This window comes from Trachinotus anak, unplaced genomic scaffold, assembly GCF_046630095.1.
Source record: "Trachinotus anak isolate AG129_WGS33_773 ecotype Australia unplaced genomic scaffold, CSIRO_AGI_Tana_v1 ptg000012l, whole genome shotgun sequence".
Classification (NCBI taxonomy): domain Eukaryota; kingdom Metazoa; phylum Chordata; class Actinopteri; order Carangiformes; family Carangidae; genus Trachinotus; species Trachinotus anak.
The window spans coordinates 21,022,134-21,041,558 of NW_027273863.1; the positions used below are offsets into that span (position 1 = coordinate 21,022,134).

The following is a 19,425-nucleotide window of genomic DNA, read 5'->3' on the forward strand; positions in this document are numbered from 1 at the left end:
GTTTTTAAGTTTTTGTACAGACAGTGATAAATTCTTTTTTCTGGCTAATCTGACAGTCGTAATAAGTGGCAGTAATATCCAGTAATCAGTGCGTTCAGTCATCTGTGAGTTTTTCTTACTTGTATTTGACAGCAGCTACAAATTCTCTGTAAATGGACCTGATTTTCTGGAATTGATGGAGTTCTGTACATCTCTCCGTCATCAGACAGGTGTAATAAACCGTTTCATAGAGCAATAACCTCTCATTCTGAGTGATTAAAAACCCTTACTTTTTCACTGGTTCATCTGCGGTTTTCTTCTGAATATCCTTGTCTTTGCTCTTGGGCTGGAAGAAGGATCTGATGAAAGAGGACAAACAGATGCAGACAGTAAGTGGCCTGGTGTTTGCAGGATTGACAGTAAAAAAATAAATTTAAAAAAAAAGTGAAGTTTAACTGTGATAAACTGGACTCTGCTGGCAAATTACAACACAGCTGAGTCGTGCTTAACTAATTCAAAGCAGTGGTGGTTACTGAAAATGACTTAGCTTTGCAAACTTAACAAAACAAGCCAGGGTTATGCGAGCTGTTTGGACAAAACAAAGAGCGTTACACCCACAGACACAGTAAACAGATATGGTTTGGTTTGGTTTGGTTTGTTTCACCTGAACTTTAACCTGACAACAGTTTGCTCAGTCTGCACCGAGTCCTCTCACAAAAACAAAAACAAACCCCGCAGACGACCTCATGCTGGCGCTAACTTGCAGGCGATGTAGTTAACATTAAAACTCAGCCGCACTTTACAGGCTAAATCCCCCTGGAGGCACTTTAACTACACCTAGCATAGTTAACTTAGTCAATGCTAACACAGGTTCAAACGCCACGAAGCTAACGCGGAGCTAAACAGCAGCAGTTTCCGGCTGTCGCCTCTTTACTTACGCGATGCTGCGCTGCATGTTGTCTTTAAACTCTTCCTTCACCTCGCAATGAATTTAGACTAATAGTTAAATTACAAAACAGGTCCAACATCCGCACACGACAACGCAAACTCCCGCGCTGCAGGATGACAAAATAGTTGGAATATTCGGCGCCAAAATTACACCTCAGCCAAAGATTGTCAATAGAGAAGAGGACGCACTCGCAAGCTAAAAATCGGCCGGGAATTGTAGTCACTAGCATACATCGGCTAGCATAGTGCAGAAACACGTAGAAAGCAAAATAGCGGGAATAGCAAACATGTTATCTTAATGAAGTTGTTCAAATGATTTAAAAACCGTAATAATATATAAAATCATAAAATCATAAGAAAAAGGATCTTTAGAATATGCTAGGTGGTCTGATATAGATTATATTATTTGTGAAGTGTATCATTCTTGAAGTGAAGTGTGATAATATGCCGTATGTGAAAGGAAATGTCTTAAAAGTAAATATTTGTAATTGTACATCCAATTTTTCACGGCTTTCTAAGTAGGTTGACGCTTGTCACTCAAAAACTGTCCAGAGTGGCACCTCTTTATAGTTTGTACATCTCAGCACTGACTCTCTCCCGGGAAAAGCTGTGGCACTGCCCCCTGCCGTGTCGGGGTGGTACCTGCAGACAGCGGCGGCTGGTCCTGATGCTGCGGAGAAGACAGGCTCCTTTCATGAAAATTTCACGGTGTCTGCTTGATTGCATCATTTATGCAGCTCTTATTATTTTCATGAAGTCATGAAATGCAAGACAAACAGCTGAATAATGTAACTTGAGTGCACTGCTTTATTTACAAGTGTCACAATGTTAACTGTTTACAAGTGCAATTCCCCAACTGTGGCAGAAGAAAAGCCGGGTTTCTCAATATGTCTATTAAAAAAAAAGACAACATTGTCCGACTCAATAAATACAAAGTCTGGATTTTAAATCACATAGCACTGAATAATAAACTACTCTACGATGAGCTCAAAAAGACACAAAAAAGAGAGTGTATTTGAGAGATTTGAGGAGGGAAAGGAGTCCATCTGTTGCAGTTTGTTCCTCTTCTTCACTCTCTCTCCCCGATGTGTGCATCACTCCCCGTTCTCCTCGCCTCTCCTTGAATATCAGTCTGCCTCACTCCACCGAAGAGGCTTCGACTGATGTGGCTCAGATCCCACCCTGTGGGGCTCTTATGCGGCCAGCTGTTAGTGCTGAGGTGGAGGGCAGAGGTGAGAGGTTGGAGGCCCGACTCCCTCAGCTCCCTCAGGTTGGCCCCCGGACGTGCAGGGGCAGAGGTGAAGGGGAATGAGCTGTGGAGAGCCCGGGGCGTCGGGATGGGCTTAGGGAGGCAGCAGGGGAGCAAGTAGGGGTGAGGCACAGACTGGACCACTGTCAGGGAACAGAGAGAGTCACATCAGTCACAAACTGTTTGATGTTTCAGGATAAAGAAAAGAAAACAAGAGCGTGGATGCATATTCATTTATCAATATTCATACATTGACGGGCTATAACAAAACTATTGTCCATAAGGAACCTGAAGCATTGAATGGGCCTTAGATCAAGTTAAAATCATTCAGAGCAAAATGAAAACTGTCTTTTTGACTTTGTTATCTGATGCAGCAAAATATAACCTCCATATATTTGACATTTCTATGTAAAAAAAATAATAATAAAATAAAAAGATATTTCAGGTGTGAAAGCACATTCTTGACCTCAGAGACAGTAGTCAGACAAAAAATAAAAAAATAAAAAAATCTAAAGGTCTGCCAGCTGTCTTCATAACAACTGAAAACACTATCTGCACAGGAAGACCTTGAGATTCTTGAAAGCTCAAAAAAAAAAAAAAAAAAAAGCTAGAAAGTGAACACTAACATAAGATGTTTTTGTCAAAAGCAACCTTTTAAATTAATTTTGTATCAAAATTCTGTTGCTTCCCCCCCAGCATATTATCGTACCAAATTAATGAAATTCCAACCAGAAAATTCAAATCATCAAACCTGCAGCATTACAATTTTTAAGATGCTTGAATTTATTCATTTTGAGCACGACCAAAAATGTGTTGTGTGAGTTAAATCTGTGCTAGCATCACGTCCCATTGTTGACATCCTGTTTCACCTTGAAATACACTGAATTGTAAAAGATACCATTTCCTTCTGACAAAAAAAAGTCAGGAGTTTAGAAATCTGCAGGATACGTGAGTAATGTGATGATAAACTGAGTGAAAAGGAAGGTGGAGAATGGAAAAGTGATTGTGGTTCCTCCTACAGCAAAGGTAGGTGAAAAGTCGAATAAATTAAAGCTCTGTTAAACAAGTGGTTGGAAAGATGAGACTGGTATTATTCTATATTTTTCTTATTCTCAGTAAATCCCATGAAAAGACCACACTGATTCTAACAAGTACTGTTGATGTGGCCAAACACCTGAAATAGCTTATTCCTTTGAGCATAGAGCTCCATTATTATCAGGAATCCAGATACATCATCCTGCTGCTGTAAATACGTGCAAGAATACCAAATGTGTATTAATCCGCTTCTGAAAATAGTCCCCCCAAAAATACCAATTTTCCTCCTGTTTGAGTAACGAGCGATAAAAACTACAGTGCCCAGCTGTTTTAGGAAATTACTAAACCTTTTTAAAAAATGTGTCTGCTTGTGTGTATGAAAGTGTGTATGCAGGTTGGTATGTGTATGTAATAATTACGTGATATGCATGTTTTAAAAGTTTATTTTTTCATGTTGTATGCAAGAATGACTGTATTTTTTCCTCATAAAGTACTATGCAACCTCTGGTTTTGATAGGTCCAGTATATAAATGTACTTGATTTCAATGGCTGATGCATTCAGTGCCGCAGAGAGGGTTCACTTCATTGGGACCTGTTTGGACCTGGTGACCTCATGAACCTGCCGCACAGGGGAACCTCTGACCGGTGCGTTCTTACCTCTGTCCATCACTGACCCTGCTCCTCCACACATAGGAAGGCCACTGTCAGCGGGGAGGAGAGGGAAGGGAAGAGGACCACTCTGTACCAGCTGGGGTGGGGTGGAGGGGGTGATGCATGAAGGATGAGATGAGATTGAGGGGTGTTTAAAATGGGAATATGGATCTTTCAGTACAGTACAGCACAAAATACTGAGAACACCAGGTGAAGTTTTGGATATATTACGAATGAATTAACTTATTAAATCCACTGTAGATCAAGGTTTGTGTAGTTGAGAGGAGGCAGAAAAGTTAAACACTAAAACACTGTGGATGATTAGTGCATCACCTTCATCGCAGGAAGGTGTTCCTGATATTTTGTACACTTTCATTTAAAACTGAAAATGATAAGAACTTAATTACAGTGTATGGTATCAAGAGTTTTATTACAGACTGGAATTTCCATTTGCAAAAGCTAACCCTACATTTCTAAATGGACTGCACTTATACGGCGCCTTTCTACTTTTAGAAGACACAGCCCATCCCTATACTTACCCCTACTTGTACAGCATTAATCACACAATTTTAAAAAAGTATGGTGCTTTCTAAAGAATGGTAGGTAACCTGAGCCCTTGGTTTGCCTGTGAATGTGATATAACTTTACCACGCTGACTCCCCTCTACATAAGAGGATCAGTCAGTTGGTCAATTTTATATTAAATGATAGAGTTTCAGTAATGATTTCTATTCAAGTCAGCCAAATTCATATTAAATGATAAAGCTAAAATAATTGTTTTATATTAAAGTTGGGTTCATGTTTAAAACTTGAATAATAGTGTGAAGGTAATTATTTTTTTCTCAAAGTGTTGTGGAATAAAACTCTTCTTAAAGGACCATACCCATGTTTTAGGAAGCTGGACAAATGACTGTTCAGGGGATGATGATGAAAGATCACGTTCTATGGTTTTATATATGAAGTAATACAAGCAAGAAGCCAAGAATCCCACACAGTGAGGTCCTTTAAGTTGTGATATGAGACGTGGTAGAGACCTGATGCCCCAGCGGTGGTGGATATCCTGGATAATTCACCAGGATGAGTTTGCTGAAGTTGAACTTGTAGGTGAACCTTTTCCCTTTGGTCTTGTGCAGGATACGTTTGTTGTAGTAGTATCTGGAAATAAAAGGTTTTCCGCGTCAGACTACACTGACTGCGTCTGCTTTCACTGGCAGTGTGTATGATTTCGATATGCACTCATGTTGCTTTAGGGCACTTTATATAAAAGAAGTCGTGCTGCATCTGTATTTTAGATATTTAAAATTCAAATTGACAGCATACGTTAGTGAATGTTTTATTCACAGCAACATCCTGAGGGAGAAGCTGCACGGAGATGGAGGATGTCCCACATTTGCACTTAAAGAGCTCACAGTTATTTATGTGTATAATATATGTGCGCACGTCACAATGAATTTAAAGACTTCACTGGTGCATTTTGGATTACCTGAGCGCCCGGCTGAGCTTGTCGTAGTTCATGTGTGGTTTGCCCTTCCTCTCCCCCCACAGCCTGGCCAGCCTCTCGGGGTCCCGGATGACGAACTCGCCCCACTCCCCTCCCCAGCCGATGGCCCCACCCTCGCCCCGCCCCAGCAGCTCCAGCAAAAAATGCCACAGCTGTACCTGTCTGGAGCCCGGAGACCAGGCCGGCTTGTAGGCCCAGTCAGGGAACAACACTGCTGGAGAGATAAGAGGAATTACTGTGAGCAAGTTTCCATCCAACATTTGATAACAATTTCAAGAAAACCGTAAAAGGAAATGCAAATTAATTCACATCCACAGCTGTTATGTGAATATTAGGAGTTGATTTGTCCAGATAAGCAGCTGCTGGTGCTAATTCTCCCGTCAGGTATTAGAGTGGAGCTAGTCAGTAGCTAGTAGAAGCTAGCGCATTAAAAACAGCCAATCCAACCTCAAATTTCAAGTTTCATGTTCATATCTAATTTGTAACAATCTCCTTGTTGCTGTGCACGGATCTGTTTTCGTCTCCCGCCACTTTTTGTCTCGTCTGTCTGTTTCCAGTGCAGTTTGTCACATTTAGTTTTTATGGATAGACCAACTGTCCCACATCAGCCAAGTAAAACTTTTTTTAAAGACAAATTTCCATCGTTCCCACTCAGATTGAAAACATGCACAAAAACAGGTGGCTGGAAACCCACCTCCTGACATGCTACTTATTTTTATGAACACAAGTTGAAGTGGTGTGTAATGAGTCCCTGCCAGTAAGTGTATTTATTCTTTTATTTGTCAGTTGTGTGCATGTTCTGAGGAAACAACTAATCAGATCTTGATGAAGCAGGAGGTAGTTAGGCCTCTCTGTGTTGTAGCATTTTGGGGAACACACTTATGTTCCCTCTTGGTGAGAGTTTAATGAGAAGATCGATACCACTTTCTTGTCTGTGCGGTAAATATGACGCAGCTCAGCAAGCAAGATGAAACGTGTTAATTAGTGAGCATTAGAGGAGCTAGTAGGTGGATTTTATACCTTTGGACAAAGCCAGGTCAGCTGTTTGTCTCTAGGCTTAGACAGAGAGACATAAGAGTGATATTGATCTTCTCATCTGACTCATGGCAAGAAAGTGAATTAGTGTATTTCCCAAAGCCTTGAACTGTTATTATAAGTATTTTGTGGGGGTGGGTTATTTTATGCCTTTATTAGAGAGTCAATAGAAAATGTGTGGAGAGAGAGAGATGACAGTTCACGGTCAGCACTTTAGGCCCCTTGGAAGGGCAGCCTAGTGTTGCAGCATTTTCAAAATGACTGATTTACACAAATCCATCCAGGTGTGCAAAGTTAGATGGTTGGTTGTTTAACCAACTATATATTCATGACCCTGTAACTCCGGAATAACACTGGGACTCATTCACCCAGGAAACAATAGCATCTCACACATGGTATTTTTAGTTTTGGGTTGTGCGCATTCTTTCGTAAATGATTGTTTCAATGTCCAGTTTGTCCACAAATGCGTCACACGTGGCTATTTTTCGGGGAATAGTAAAAAAAAAAAAAGTTACCACTCAGCACTAAAAATGAACTTTGTTTTTTTTTCAGTGGAGCAGTTGCCATTTGCAAGACATGTCATGTAAACCATTATCTGGGGTCGCAGAAGACATGGAGTGCATCTGTAATTATTTACCCATTATTCTTTTTCCTGTGATCATGAAGCTTTGCATTCCTGTGAGCACAAACTAATCACTCCTGCAGTCTGAGAAAACAATTACAAGCTCATTATGTTGAATTCACAACATGATTATCTCTTACAAAGGTGTACATTTCTCACAGCAGAGGAAATACCTGTAATGACATCTCATTACACCTCATGACATTTATGAGTTTATGTAAAATACGCCTCACATCCTGCTTCTTTGGTTTAGCTTGTGAAACAAACCAGGATTTCACATAAAAATCTTATCTTTTGTCTTATTAAGAAACTTTGCAATCCTCTGCACTTTAGCATCATCATATTGAGAAAAAAACCTTTCAGCTTTCAACTGTTCATGAGTAAACAAATAGACAAATTAAATGTCTTGTGATAAGGAAAAATAATTTAGTACTAAAAAAAACCTTATTTTGTCATTATGAGAAATAAACAAAATTAAAATTTGAATCACCTCCGTACAATCTAGTGACCATCACTCCTTCGACTTAACTAAATAAAAATTACAACAACTGTACCAAAGGGGGCACAAAAATCCTGGGTCAAAACAGGGCAGCTTAGAATATTGTTTGTTGATTACTCATGAAGGAGACTGTATCATTTGTCAGGGATGACGTGTTTATTGTTGCTTTGTTTTTCACGACTATTTTTATCATGGTGCTGCAACACAGGCAGACACACACTGCGAAGAATGAATATATAATAACTCTTACATAAAAACGAAAATTCTCCCACACAAATGCCAACCCACACTGATGTAAATAATCAAGATGAATACACACACACACACACAGAGTCTTACTTCTACTCCAGTAAGGTGATGAAAGGGGTCCGGCTGAGGGGCTACAGCTGCACTGCATCTGAAAACACATGATTTGTGGTTTCTTCATCACTATGATCATCACCATAGTGAAGTCAGAGAGGTGAGAAAAGAGAAAAAAAAACTGCTTAAAAGAAAAATCAATTAGCTGTTATATGGTGTTAAATTAGCCATCACAACAAAGCACAGATGTGTTGTAACTGATTGCAGCAGCTCCTGCTTTCACTATCACCTACACAATAAAATCATCTTCACGCATATTAATTTAATGACAAATCTAAGCCCAGAACAAAGACAATCTCCAGACTCTATATTGCGCTGTGCTTGGAATTACATTTACTAAGGCAACAGCTGATTTGATGAGAGCAAGTCGTGTCAAAACATGATTTTCCCTGCAGAGACTGTTTAGTATTTTCTATATTTTTTCTGTAATTTCATCTCATAAACACACACATGCATCATCCACCCACAGATGCAATGACCTTCCCTGGCAATTCGAAGCAGCACAGACACCCACCATCTTCCCTGCAAGGCTGAAAACTCATCTCTTCTAGAGGTACTTCACATAACCCTTTTCCCCCACTGAATGATGTCTCCTCTCCTATAAGCCCTCTTCCACGAGCTGTAATATCCTCTTATCTTGGAGCAACAACAACAGCAACAACAACAAAAATAAATAAATAATAAAAAAAAAACATGTCTCCCCTTTTGCTCTTATTTTATTTCCTTCTCCCATGCAGCACACAGGATCACTGCAGGGTCACAGGAACATTATCAGGAAACCAGAGATGCTGAGCCAACGCTTTTTACTCAAAGACCAAAATGTATACACATAAACAGATGACAAATTAAAACAAGAGAAAAGTACAGAAATATAGTCCTGCTCCAATAAGAGTGCAAGAAAAACAATGTTTTCTGTGCAATTTAATCCAAACTTTGGCTCTCGTGTGTTTTCCTCGCTTTTCATTTATTGGTTGTTTTCTTGTTTAACTACAAATTAAAGTTCATTCTACTGGATAAGAGTAGCAGCTGCGTTCCTAAACATGCATATCTAAGTGCAACATCAGTCTAATTAATGAAAAAAAAACAATGTTGAAATCATCATGCCAGTCAAGCTCAAAGGGTCGACAGAGAGGTGATTTTTTAAAGTAGACTTTCACGTCTAATTTAACTAATCACTAACAGGAACTCTCTCCCTTACAATCATCTCATTTACAAAGAGTGGGCTGATTAAAGGCTCCTGTGTAAGTGCAATAATAATTCAATTGGTCCTGTTACCTTGATTTGAGCAGGAGTGGAAAAGGCTTCGTTAGATGAATAACAATGATCTGCTTGTCTGTCAGCCCCGCTTCAGTCTGGGAGGACTGAAGGATGGATGGACCGAACCTTAAACCCCCTATCTCATCTCACCCCCCAACCACACACTCCTCCAACCCCCTCCCCCCAACCCCCTCCCTCCCCTCTCCTGTAACCCCCCCCCATCCCAGAATTAGGGAGACTAGGTCAGAACTAAAAGATCGTGTGCTGATTACATTGATCAAGTCTTTGAGAAAAATAGTCCCACAGTGAGACAACTCGAAACCCCCTAAAATTGTTTCCTTCTGCTCAACAGAAAATGAATTAACAGTTTTGATAATCTATTAGTCAAGGGCTGCAACTCACAATTATATTGATTATTGATGAATCTGCCCATTATTTTCTCAATTAAAACAGGTTTTTATGTGCAAAATGTTCAAAATAGTGAAAAATGTGTAAATTACAATTTCATATTTTCTTCAAATTCTCATTTTTCCTTCAACCTGAAATTCAAAGATAGAAAAGAAAAAATGACTGAAACAATGAATGGATATTCAAGATAGCTGCTGATAAATTTCTGTCGATCCACTAAATTTTCCATTTTTTTTTTTGTCATTTGAGTCATTAATCAGGCAAAAATCTTAAATATTCTACCTTCTCAAATGTGATAATTTATTTATTCAGACTAAACAAGCTATTTAATGACATGGACTTTGACCCAAGGAAATTATGAAGGGAATTATTCACTACTTCTTGATATTTTATTGACGAACCAATGAATCAACTAGTCCTCCCTACAGAAAAACCTTCCTAGCACTCCTATGAGATGCTGAATAGTGATAAGTGAAGGTCAACTGCTGTCATTTTCCAAAGTGAAAAGGGCAACAGTGGAATAAGCTCAGATGACCATCATTACAAGTGAGGGTGTGAAAGGTTAGACTTGACAAGAAGCTCAAGGAAAAAGCTCAAAAAAAAAAAAAAAAAAAAAAAAAAAACTGGGAGGAAATAGGTGAAGGTGCTCTTCTTCTTCGTCAGGATTGGAGCGTATTACAGTGAGCCGAGGGGGAAGATATGATTGAGTGGAGTGAAGGTGACTGGAGGTTTTTCCTTTGCTGAAGCAAATAGGTGATGAACTCAATACCAGAGCTACACTTTACTCCACTACAGCTGCTTTCACTCGCCAAGGGGTGACATTCTCCAAGGTCAACAGGCTGTTCAATACCCTGCCGCACAGGCTCAGGAGGCTGTTAGCGGTGGAGGCAGCGGTGACACATTTTGCTCGTGCTGACGTCCTGCTGACTGTCCCTCAATTACTCGAGTCTCAAGTGCTCGTGCCACTCCACTGAACCTGAGGATGAATTCCTGCAGCCTGTATCTCAAGAGGAAAGACAAAGCTATAAGTGGTTACAAAGTCATGATGCTTTTAAATTATATAGATTCAGATGATATATAATGAAATATTTTCACCCTTTAATGGTCATTTACATTTAAATTTGTGCATAAAATTCCCAGACAAATTCTATTAGTGCATTTAATGGAACATTAAATCTTCTTCGAGGGGGACATTTTTTTTTTTTTTTTTTTTTTAACTTTAGGTATAAAAGCTCAAAATGAACTTGAAAATGAACTTGAAAAGATTTCAATACACTATCATTTTACATTCAAAAGAAGCTGTTTCTTTTTTTCTATAAACTAATCTCAAATCCAAAAGTTGCTAAATACTGGAAGTAAAAGTTATAATTAAGTTTCAAATACAACAGAGTTAATTTAAAAGTAAATGCATGAACTGAATTTTTGAAAAGTATAAATACAATTATAATATAAATTACTTTTTCTTGTTTAAACTGGAAACTTTTATTAAAGAAAAGTTATACAAAATAGGGTTAAAGCAAGAAGCAAACAGTTCGCCTGGGTCTGTCCAAAGGTACCAAGATCCACCTCGCAGCACTTTTAAAGCTCACAAACAAACATACGACATCACTTTTTTCAAATCTGTACAGAAACCTGGACAAAATCTTGGCTGCACTTTCTGGAGTTTGACTGTAAATTCACGGGAATGACTGGAAAGAGTCAGGCTAGTTTATTCTTCACACTAAGCTAAGCTAAGCTTATATAAGCTTTATATTTTGTCTACACACAATATTGGTATCAATCTTCTTATCAAACTCTGAGGCAGCACTGTATAACTTTAAAATGATAATCAGCCCTAATCAGACAACAGGTCAGATTAAGAACTGCACAGTTAAATTGAATCCAAAAGTATGCGTCACAAAGTTTTTCAGTGAGAAGTGGGTTACAAGTTAATTCTGTACGTCACTGAAACTCACTGTGTGTGTGTGTGTGTGTGGGTGTGTGTGTGTGTGTGTGTGCATGTGCGCGCGCGTGTTGCTGTGTATGTTGGTGGATTAGCAGTGATTTAGTTTTCTCTGCAACAGAAAAGGAGACAGAAAGAAAAGCTTCCAGCAGTAATCCATTTAGGCTTATGATATACGTGCATCCCCATACAGTCCCAGCTTGCTGACACATGCACACACACACACACACACACACACACACGTACGCGCGCCCACACACGCTTCTTGTCCCCCAGATGTGATAGCTGACACCGGAGGCTTTTAATTCCAGTGTAAATACAAATACTCTCCCAGACAGCTATCAATTATGCATGCCACTAATTGAGTTGAATGTTGTGCTTTTAGCAGCCCGAGACCCTGGGTCACAACCAAACACACACACACACACACACACACACACACACATATATATATTTGTTTATATATTTACACATTTGCACTTGTGAAGACCTTTATTGATATCATTCATTCCCTTGCTTATAACTTTAACCTTAATAGACCGCGGCATTGATTTTCATGCTTCAGCCCATTTACTTTGCATTAAGAAAATTTTACATTACTGATGATGATTTTGCAAACAGTGCTGCAGAGTTTCCATGCTGTAAGGGACCATTAGTTTCCATCAACTTTCATACAGATGTAGTAGGCTCTCGCTTGCTTGAGTTGTTTAGTGTGCATTCATTTTTGTCTGTTATATCATTGTTTTGAAGTAACAGTGTAAGTATTGCACTTAAACTACATTACCATGTAGCAGAGATGAGATTTTGAGAAAAACAATAATGCAGATTTGATGTTGACTGTGATGGATTTATTGAGATCACACTCTTTTCATAAGCCTGCAAATATGAAAATACAGAGAAACCTTAGGAAAAGGTAAAACTAAGAACACTGGTATGGTCCTGTAACTTTAACTACCATCTGAGGACAGTTAGCTTAGCTTAGCATACAGACTGTAAATAGAAGGAAAAGGCTGCAGTCTGGCTCTGTTCAAAGTTCAAAACTACTCCTGTCAACACGTGTGAACAGAAGCTGTGCCACTTTATATTGTTCTTGTATATGTGTGAATTGACTCATGATTTCTCTGCTCATACTGTTTGGGTCGATCGAGTGCTCCCACTAAGTGTAATCTCGGAGCCCCCGTCGGATTTGCCCAGCGACAAGGTTGTTTCAGATGTCTGTGTCATCAACGCTGACAAAAAGAGGTTGTATGGAAGAATAATGTGGCGCTGCAGATGGCTGGAAGATGCTGTCTTTCTGTTCTCCAGCGAAGTTTAGTTTTACATCAGTAAAGTCTCAAAACTACAGTTTTAGCCACATGAGAAACACTAATTCACAGCTCTCTTCAATTTATAGCAGGTATTTTCAACGCAGCCATGTGGGAAATCAGACTGCGAGACAGCTGACCAAAATTTGTGTCATGCCAAAAATCTATCCGATTGTCTGGGAGCCAGATCACTGATCGTCCAGGTGATTAATTGGGCACCGTGACCCCCATTAAACTGCACGTCAAACGACAACCAATCTGGCAGAAATTCAGCCCAGTTCTAAAATTACTCAGCCGTGACCGATTTGGGGGATTCATTCAGTGCCTGCCCGGCTTAAGGCTCATTAATTAACACAAACAGCAATGTAAAAGTCATCTTTTGTGGTTCTAGTGGGAGTTAAGTGCTGTGACTATTTTTGGCAGCAACAGAAGAACTGAGCTGACAGATAAACCTCTGCCGCTCAAGAAACGTTGACTAACCAACCTAAAACCACAAATCATGACTTTCACATTCCTGTTAGTAAATGGATGAAACAACTTAGAGCCAGTCTTTGTGCTATATGCTAAGCTAACCAGCTGCTGATGGTGTAGTTTCATGTCACACAGACATGACAGTGGTTTCTCAAGTATATTTCCCAATATGACAAACTCAAGCAGCAATACAAGCTTTGCCTCAATACAACAATCAACATCTGGCAAAATTTTGATTTCAACTATCTCATTGAAAAAACAAGTAAACAAGACTCGACTCTGACCAGACAGGCTCCATGTATACTACACAAGAAGAAGAGTGGTGTCAGTCTTCTCGTCTAATTAGCTTTTGTTCACACACTCATCTGAACCAACAACACAACAATCAGAATCTAATGACAGTTGTTGGTTGTGTATTTGCATTGTGGACATCACTGAACTACAATCACAGTCAAGCCAGAGCAGATTAGTCATAATGAAGGATGTTATTAGTTTTATTTTTGATTGTTTAATCACAAATATTTAACAGTAGGGCTGCAATAAATTAATATTTTAATTGTTAATTATTCTCCCAAATATTTTCTACATTAATCAATTGGTTGTTTTGGCTGTAAAATGTTGAAAAAATAGTGAAAAACAATGTCCAGAGGTTTTCATGATTGTTTTGCATTACCAACAATCCAAAGTCCAAAAATATGTAATTTATCAAAGCAAGAATTAATTACATTTGAGCAGCTGCAACCATGACATATTTGGCAATGACTAAGACTAAATGACTGAAACTAAATGACTGAAAAAAAACCCTGAAACTAATAATTTCATCTCAGTTTTAGTATTACAAAGAAAACCTTTTCAGGGTTCCTTCATAACTTGACTAGCTCAAGTTCCTCTTTAATTGTTTGATCTGGAGCTTTTAACCACATGTCACAGCTTTCATCAGCTTTGCTCAGTTGTAAAGTTTTATAACAAGTTGTTCCCTCAGTTGTTAAACTCAACTTCCAAGGCGACATCGACCAAAATAATGAGACATTTCACAGTCTGTACTTCCAGGACGGCTTCATCAGCTGATGAAGGCTGTGTGATGTGGACGAAAGCTCCAGAACGTGCAAGTGCTCGCTCCAGAGCATGAACCTTGTGCGTAGATTTTTTTGTCATATGTTTTTTTTTCAGTGGCTCAACCCTAAACCCTCCCTTTGAGCACTGGTAAAAACAGCCTCACCTTCCAAAAATGTTCCCACTCAACCACCAAAATCTGAAATTGGTCTTCTCAAAGACAGAAGTACAAGTTGTTACACTCGATAAAAAAACACCGCTGCTGCTCACGGATATACAGAGACACTTCTTTGTGCACACACACAACACACACATCCACAACAAGGGAAGAGGCCTCACACTGAGTATAAAAGCTGACAGTTTGGAAATTGAGCCTTTGGACTGATGGAGCCGCCCAGGCAGCATCCACGACCAGATGACAGGAAGAGAGATTTAAACAAACGGGCTGAATATTGAGGCGAGCAGTGCTGTCAGGGGAATATTACTGTAAAGATGTAATATAAACACAGAATTGTAAAGGGAAAACTCCCTCCTCTGCCTTATTTACTCTCCAGTGTCTCTGCGCCAGATATTAGCCCAGACTAACACCAACAGAAGCAGTGCAGGAAAAAAAAAACAAATATAACGAAGGACTTCTGCCTGGGTATAAGAAGACTTCACATTCCCTGAGGGGCAATTTAGGTAGCGGCACACAAAAACGGGCCTTGAGACGGGAATTTGCTTTCCACCAAGATTGTCATCCTTTTTTTTTTTTCCCTCCCCTCCTTCAGCAAGCGGCATTATCTCCTCTGTGACGGAGTGTGTGTGTGTATGTGTGCGTATGAGGAGGATGAGGATGAGAGGGGATGGAGTGGTGGTGGTGGTGGTGAAGGGGAGGCGGGGAGAGGGGGGGGGGTTAAGTCGGGATTTGATCCCCGCTAAAAGGACTGTTTGTTTTACAGCTGACGACCCCAGAGTTTAATCTGGTGCTTAGCCGCCTGCTCAATCTCTCCTCTCCTTCGTCTCCCTGCATCCTCTCATCGTCCCTGCCTCTCTTCATCTCTCTTTCTCACTCACTCAATCGTATCATCCTCTCCAAGCGAGTTAACCCACCCACCCCTCACCACCAACTCTCTCCATCATCCTCCTTCTCTCCAGCCCTTGTCATCTCCTTATTTCTGTCCTTCTTTTTTTTCTTTTGGGAGCGCCAGGAGCAGTTGTATGCAATTTACATTTAACTGGATCCATCAAGTTGTGTGTTATGCGTAAAATTATGCAGCGTTACATCATACAGTACAGTGGATACATGTGTGAGGATGTGTGTGTGTGTGGGAGGATGGTGGTTTTGGGCCCTGAAATGCATGTATGTGTGTTAGGGCCTCTAAATGTGTGTGTGTGTGTAAAACAGGAGGACAATAGCGAGAGTGTATGTTAAACAGGATGATGGAATTGCAGCAGATGAGGGTCATGCTCCAGGTCTTAAGGGTCAAATCCTGTTAGAAGTAAGAGGGATCAAGGCTTTAGCAAGGCGCTGCCTTTTTTACTGCTGCAATATCCACTGACAGTGTGCAAGAGGAGCTCTGTGAGTGTGTGTGACAGACATTCGGAAAGAGTGTGTTTGGCTGTGGTGTAGTTTAAAACTGCTGAGCTTGATTTGGTTGAATTCAGTAACATAATAAATAAAACAGCGGTAGAAGAGACAAGAAAATGATGGGGTGTGTGAGGGCGAGATAAAAGAATAACCAGTAGAAAATAGGGCTGGGTATGCAACTTCGATACTTATTAGACTGACCAAATTGGTTTGATACTATCGTGGAGCGAAAAATGCCTTGTCATTCAATATTGAAGGAGCAAATGAGTCAATCTCATCAGCATCAGTGAGCCAGTAAGCACCAAGATCCATGCTGGTGATTGACTGTTTATTTACACAAAAATGTTTGAGTGTGGAGAAGACCCAGCTTAAAAATAAAACTTAAGTAAAATTAAAATGTGTACTGTAATGTGAGTTGTAAATGTATTTTTGTGAAAATGGATTTGATAAAATTAGTGTCAACAAAAAAGGAAGTGGTTATTGAAGTCAAGGTATTGGAATCAGTACCAATACTGTAGTAGAATAACATAACATAGCCTATCCTGAGCACCTTATATACATTCAATATACATACATACATATACATACATTTTAGTGGGGGAAGATGGAAATGATGACTTGAGCATTATTTTATACAAATTTCCTGAAATTTCAGCTTCGCACTTTTGGTGTCTAAGGAAACGTCAGGATCTCGACTAGAAGCTAAGATAAAGTTTTGGTGGTTTGAACAATGTTTGAAGAAACAACATGAGTTTGTGCTGGCTGACCCACTGTTGGGCTGATTATAGGCAGATTGGATGAAGATATAAACAGTGCAATCATGGGACCAAGCATCAAAGAAGGTTGAAGACCGGGGCTGAGTTGCACCAGATTTTCATAAAGCCATGACTGAGTTCGAATTTACTATAAAGTTCTCCCTAAGTCATAGTAACTACTGGCTAGTTTCTAAGTTGTGATTTACTGTAATAAATCAGGTTGCACCAATAAAACATAAAGACTGTCTCACCTAGTAAAGACTTCAGTACTGTGTAAACCGGTGTGTTATCAAGATCAATGGACTATGTAAACAGGAAGTCACTGCTGCATCACAGGGTGGCATAATGTCCAAAAACTAAAGTATTAGAGGGGCAAACGATATATCTTTTATGAATGTAGATATTACTTTATTTCATTTTTATTTCTCCATTCATGGAGAAACGTGTTTCTGAGTAAGTAGAATTCATACAGCTGAATTACAGAGAAACATCTGACTATAGTAACCAAACCGTTGCTGATATTGGCATAATGTTTAATAATTTAAGGTATGTTGTGCTATTCTCATAACGTAATTTAAAATCTGAATGGTTTACATCATTACTAAACAACATTTTAGGTTCATGTCAGATATGTCTCTATATTGATTTTCTTTGAGCTGCATTAAGTCTCTCAAAATGCTTGTTATACGTGTCTCCAATTGCTTTAAAAACCTAATCAAAACAGAGCACTTATTAAAGTAATATCATGTAAATAAACCGAACTAATCCTAATCACATCAACCCCGAGATTTGAGGTAATTCAATAGTATCGTCTACAGACTTGAGCTGGAATCGTACCATGGTTACATCTCTCACAGTTGTTCAGATCACTCCATCAGGAGCAGCTTGGGGTTCAGTGTCTTGCTGAAGGACACTTAAACATATGGCCACAGTTAATGGACAACCTGCTTCACCATCTGAGATACAAATGCCTCATAAAGTAACGACATGATGATTTTATGTTATCATTTCAATAAGACCTGTTTTCCAAATTACTGATTCACAGCAAATATTCATTAAAACTAAGCACTTTAGTTGTGGGACAACTCTGTGGCTCATTGCACTGAGCATTGATTTGATCATTGTATGTTTAGCATAGATTTGTTTTATTGTGATATTCAGCAAAATCACTAATATGATAGAGGGAGGAAACAGAGATTATGTGCAGTATGCTAAGGCAGGACTATGTTTGTATGTGAGAAGTCTGAATAGATAAACAGCTGGGATAAGTATAATTACAAAAAGGTAGAAGTAATAAAGAGAAATCATGATTAATATTATAATTTTAACCTTACTGTCAAGCTCTGATTCAACATCATTTATTCTTTATTTCATTAGGCTGCGTTTTCTCTTGATACCAAATGTCTCTCTGAAATTTAGCCTCAAAATCATTCACAGTATCCAAAATAAAAGAAGCTTTGTCAAATGTCTGTGACGCCAAAGCCATTACCAGTCGTGCACTGGATTTATTGTTTTGCTGCATTTTAAATGGTGTTAAAAAAGCAATTCTCATCAAAAAGAGCATGTTTCCTAATGGCTGGATTAGTGAAATGGTAATGAGCGAAGGGATTCTCAACCGTGAAGAGATCTGCAAAAAGCTTTGTCTGCAGCAATAAAAATCTTCCACTACAGTACAGTAGATACTGTACTTGGCGGCTGTACAAGGCAGAATGAATGGAGTTGTGACAGCCCTGATCCAAGACAGACAAAGACAGATTTATACCATATGAAATCTCCTTTCTCCCTCCTGCCTTTTACTATCTTATGAGTCCCACATCATCTGAATTGTCACTGATGTATCTCACAAGGGAAAACCATCAAGATGGCAAGAGAACGAAAATGGAGAGCAGAGACAGCGACGGTCCCTATGGAGGTAAAGCTGTATAATATCATGAATGAAAAAAATATGGCAATAAAATGACAATAAAATGGGCCTAAAGCACATTGAGTAGGATTGTGTGTCCACGTGAGAAACAGGCTGAGACAGAGAGAGTGTGTGTGTGTTACACAATGAAAGCAGGCTAATGCCCTCTCACTTAAAACCAGGAGGTTATACGACCATTTGTCTTCCTCACTTCTTTTTTTCCCCCCTTTCTCCCCTTCACTCTCTGGTCTCTCAGCCTCCCTGGTTTGTGCCGCTCTCCAGGGAGCTGTGGTTTCTGAAAGGTTTCTCAGTGTCCTTAATCCCTCCATCTCTTTGTGTCCAGGCAAAAAATATATCCGCATGAAACTCAAGAGGCCGACAGGGGACAAGTTGTGTGAGAAGAGCTGCTCCTTAAAAAAAATGAAGATAAAAACTAATTTGGTTTCTTTTTAAAGAACACTACAATGCTTTAAATTAGTGGTTCTAAAACTGAAGTCTTTCAGGTTCAGCAAAAACAGGAATGGTTTGATATCTCTCAATTTAATAACAAGGATTTATCCCAATTAAGACAGGGGATGACAGCTCTAATCATAGGTTTCCCTTACCAACATTATAAAATCTAGAATATGTCTTTATACCGTCACAGATGGAGGTATTCGAGGAGTAGTACAGACCCCAAAGTTAGTTGGAGAGGTATGAGGAAAAATTGTGCGGTGGCTCAGCTAATTTGAAAAAGAATATATATCAACACATTTATATTTTTTATTCAGAGTAGACACTTTTGTCCAAGGCAATGTAAAAATGAGGAATAGAGAATCGAAGCCACAATAGATTGGGCTAGAGACCAAATTGGTGTGACGCTCATCTTATATAATCATAATTAT

The 19,425-nt window shown here is 39.3% G+C and overlaps 2 protein-coding genes across 2 annotated transcripts in view; both read right to left on the minus strand.

Annotated features, from left to right (window-relative positions):
- Positions 1 to 1,085, minus strand: part of lig1 (ligase I, DNA, ATP-dependent) — a 49,120-nt gene extending 48,035 nt beyond the window's left edge. Inside the window, exons 1-2 of the mRNA XM_071491423.1 lie at positions 918 to 1,085; positions 270 to 338 (exon numbers count right to left, since the gene is read on the minus strand). Coding sequence (XP_071347524.1) covers positions 270 to 338; positions 918 to 934 — 86 coding nt within the window. The 5' untranslated portion in view covers positions 935 to 1,085. The remainder of the gene's footprint in view (positions 1 to 269; positions 339 to 917) is intronic.
- Positions 1,086 to 1,730: 645 nt separating this feature from the next.
- On the minus strand, positions 1,731 to 6,066 carry LOC139629639 (ETS translocation variant 3-like protein). Its single transcript, XM_071492384.1, has 5 exons — positions 6,057 to 6,066; positions 5,345 to 5,573; positions 4,896 to 5,016; positions 3,869 to 3,959; positions 1,731 to 2,319 (listed from the first exon to the last, which is right to left on the minus strand). Exons 1-5 carry the CDS (start codon positions 6,064 to 6,066, stop codon positions 1,997 to 1,999), a joined length of 774 nt encoding a protein of 257 aa, XP_071348485.1. The 3' UTR covers positions 1,731 to 1,996.
- Between the last annotated feature and the right edge of the window lie 13,359 nt (positions 6,067 to 19,425).

What these genes read in the sequence shown, in the direction of transcription:
- LOC139629639 (XM_071492384.1), bottom strand. An exon ending in AAGCTCAGCCGGGCGCTCAG is followed by an intron (nt 5,017 to 5,344) that starts GTAATCCAAAAT and finishes TTTTATTTCCAG; the next exon opens with ATACTACTACAACAAACGTA. An exon ending in CACCACCGCTGGGGCATCAG is followed by an intron (nt 3,960 to 4,895) that starts GTCTCTACCACG and finishes ACCCCACCCCAG; the next exon opens with CTGGTACAGAGTGGTCCTCT.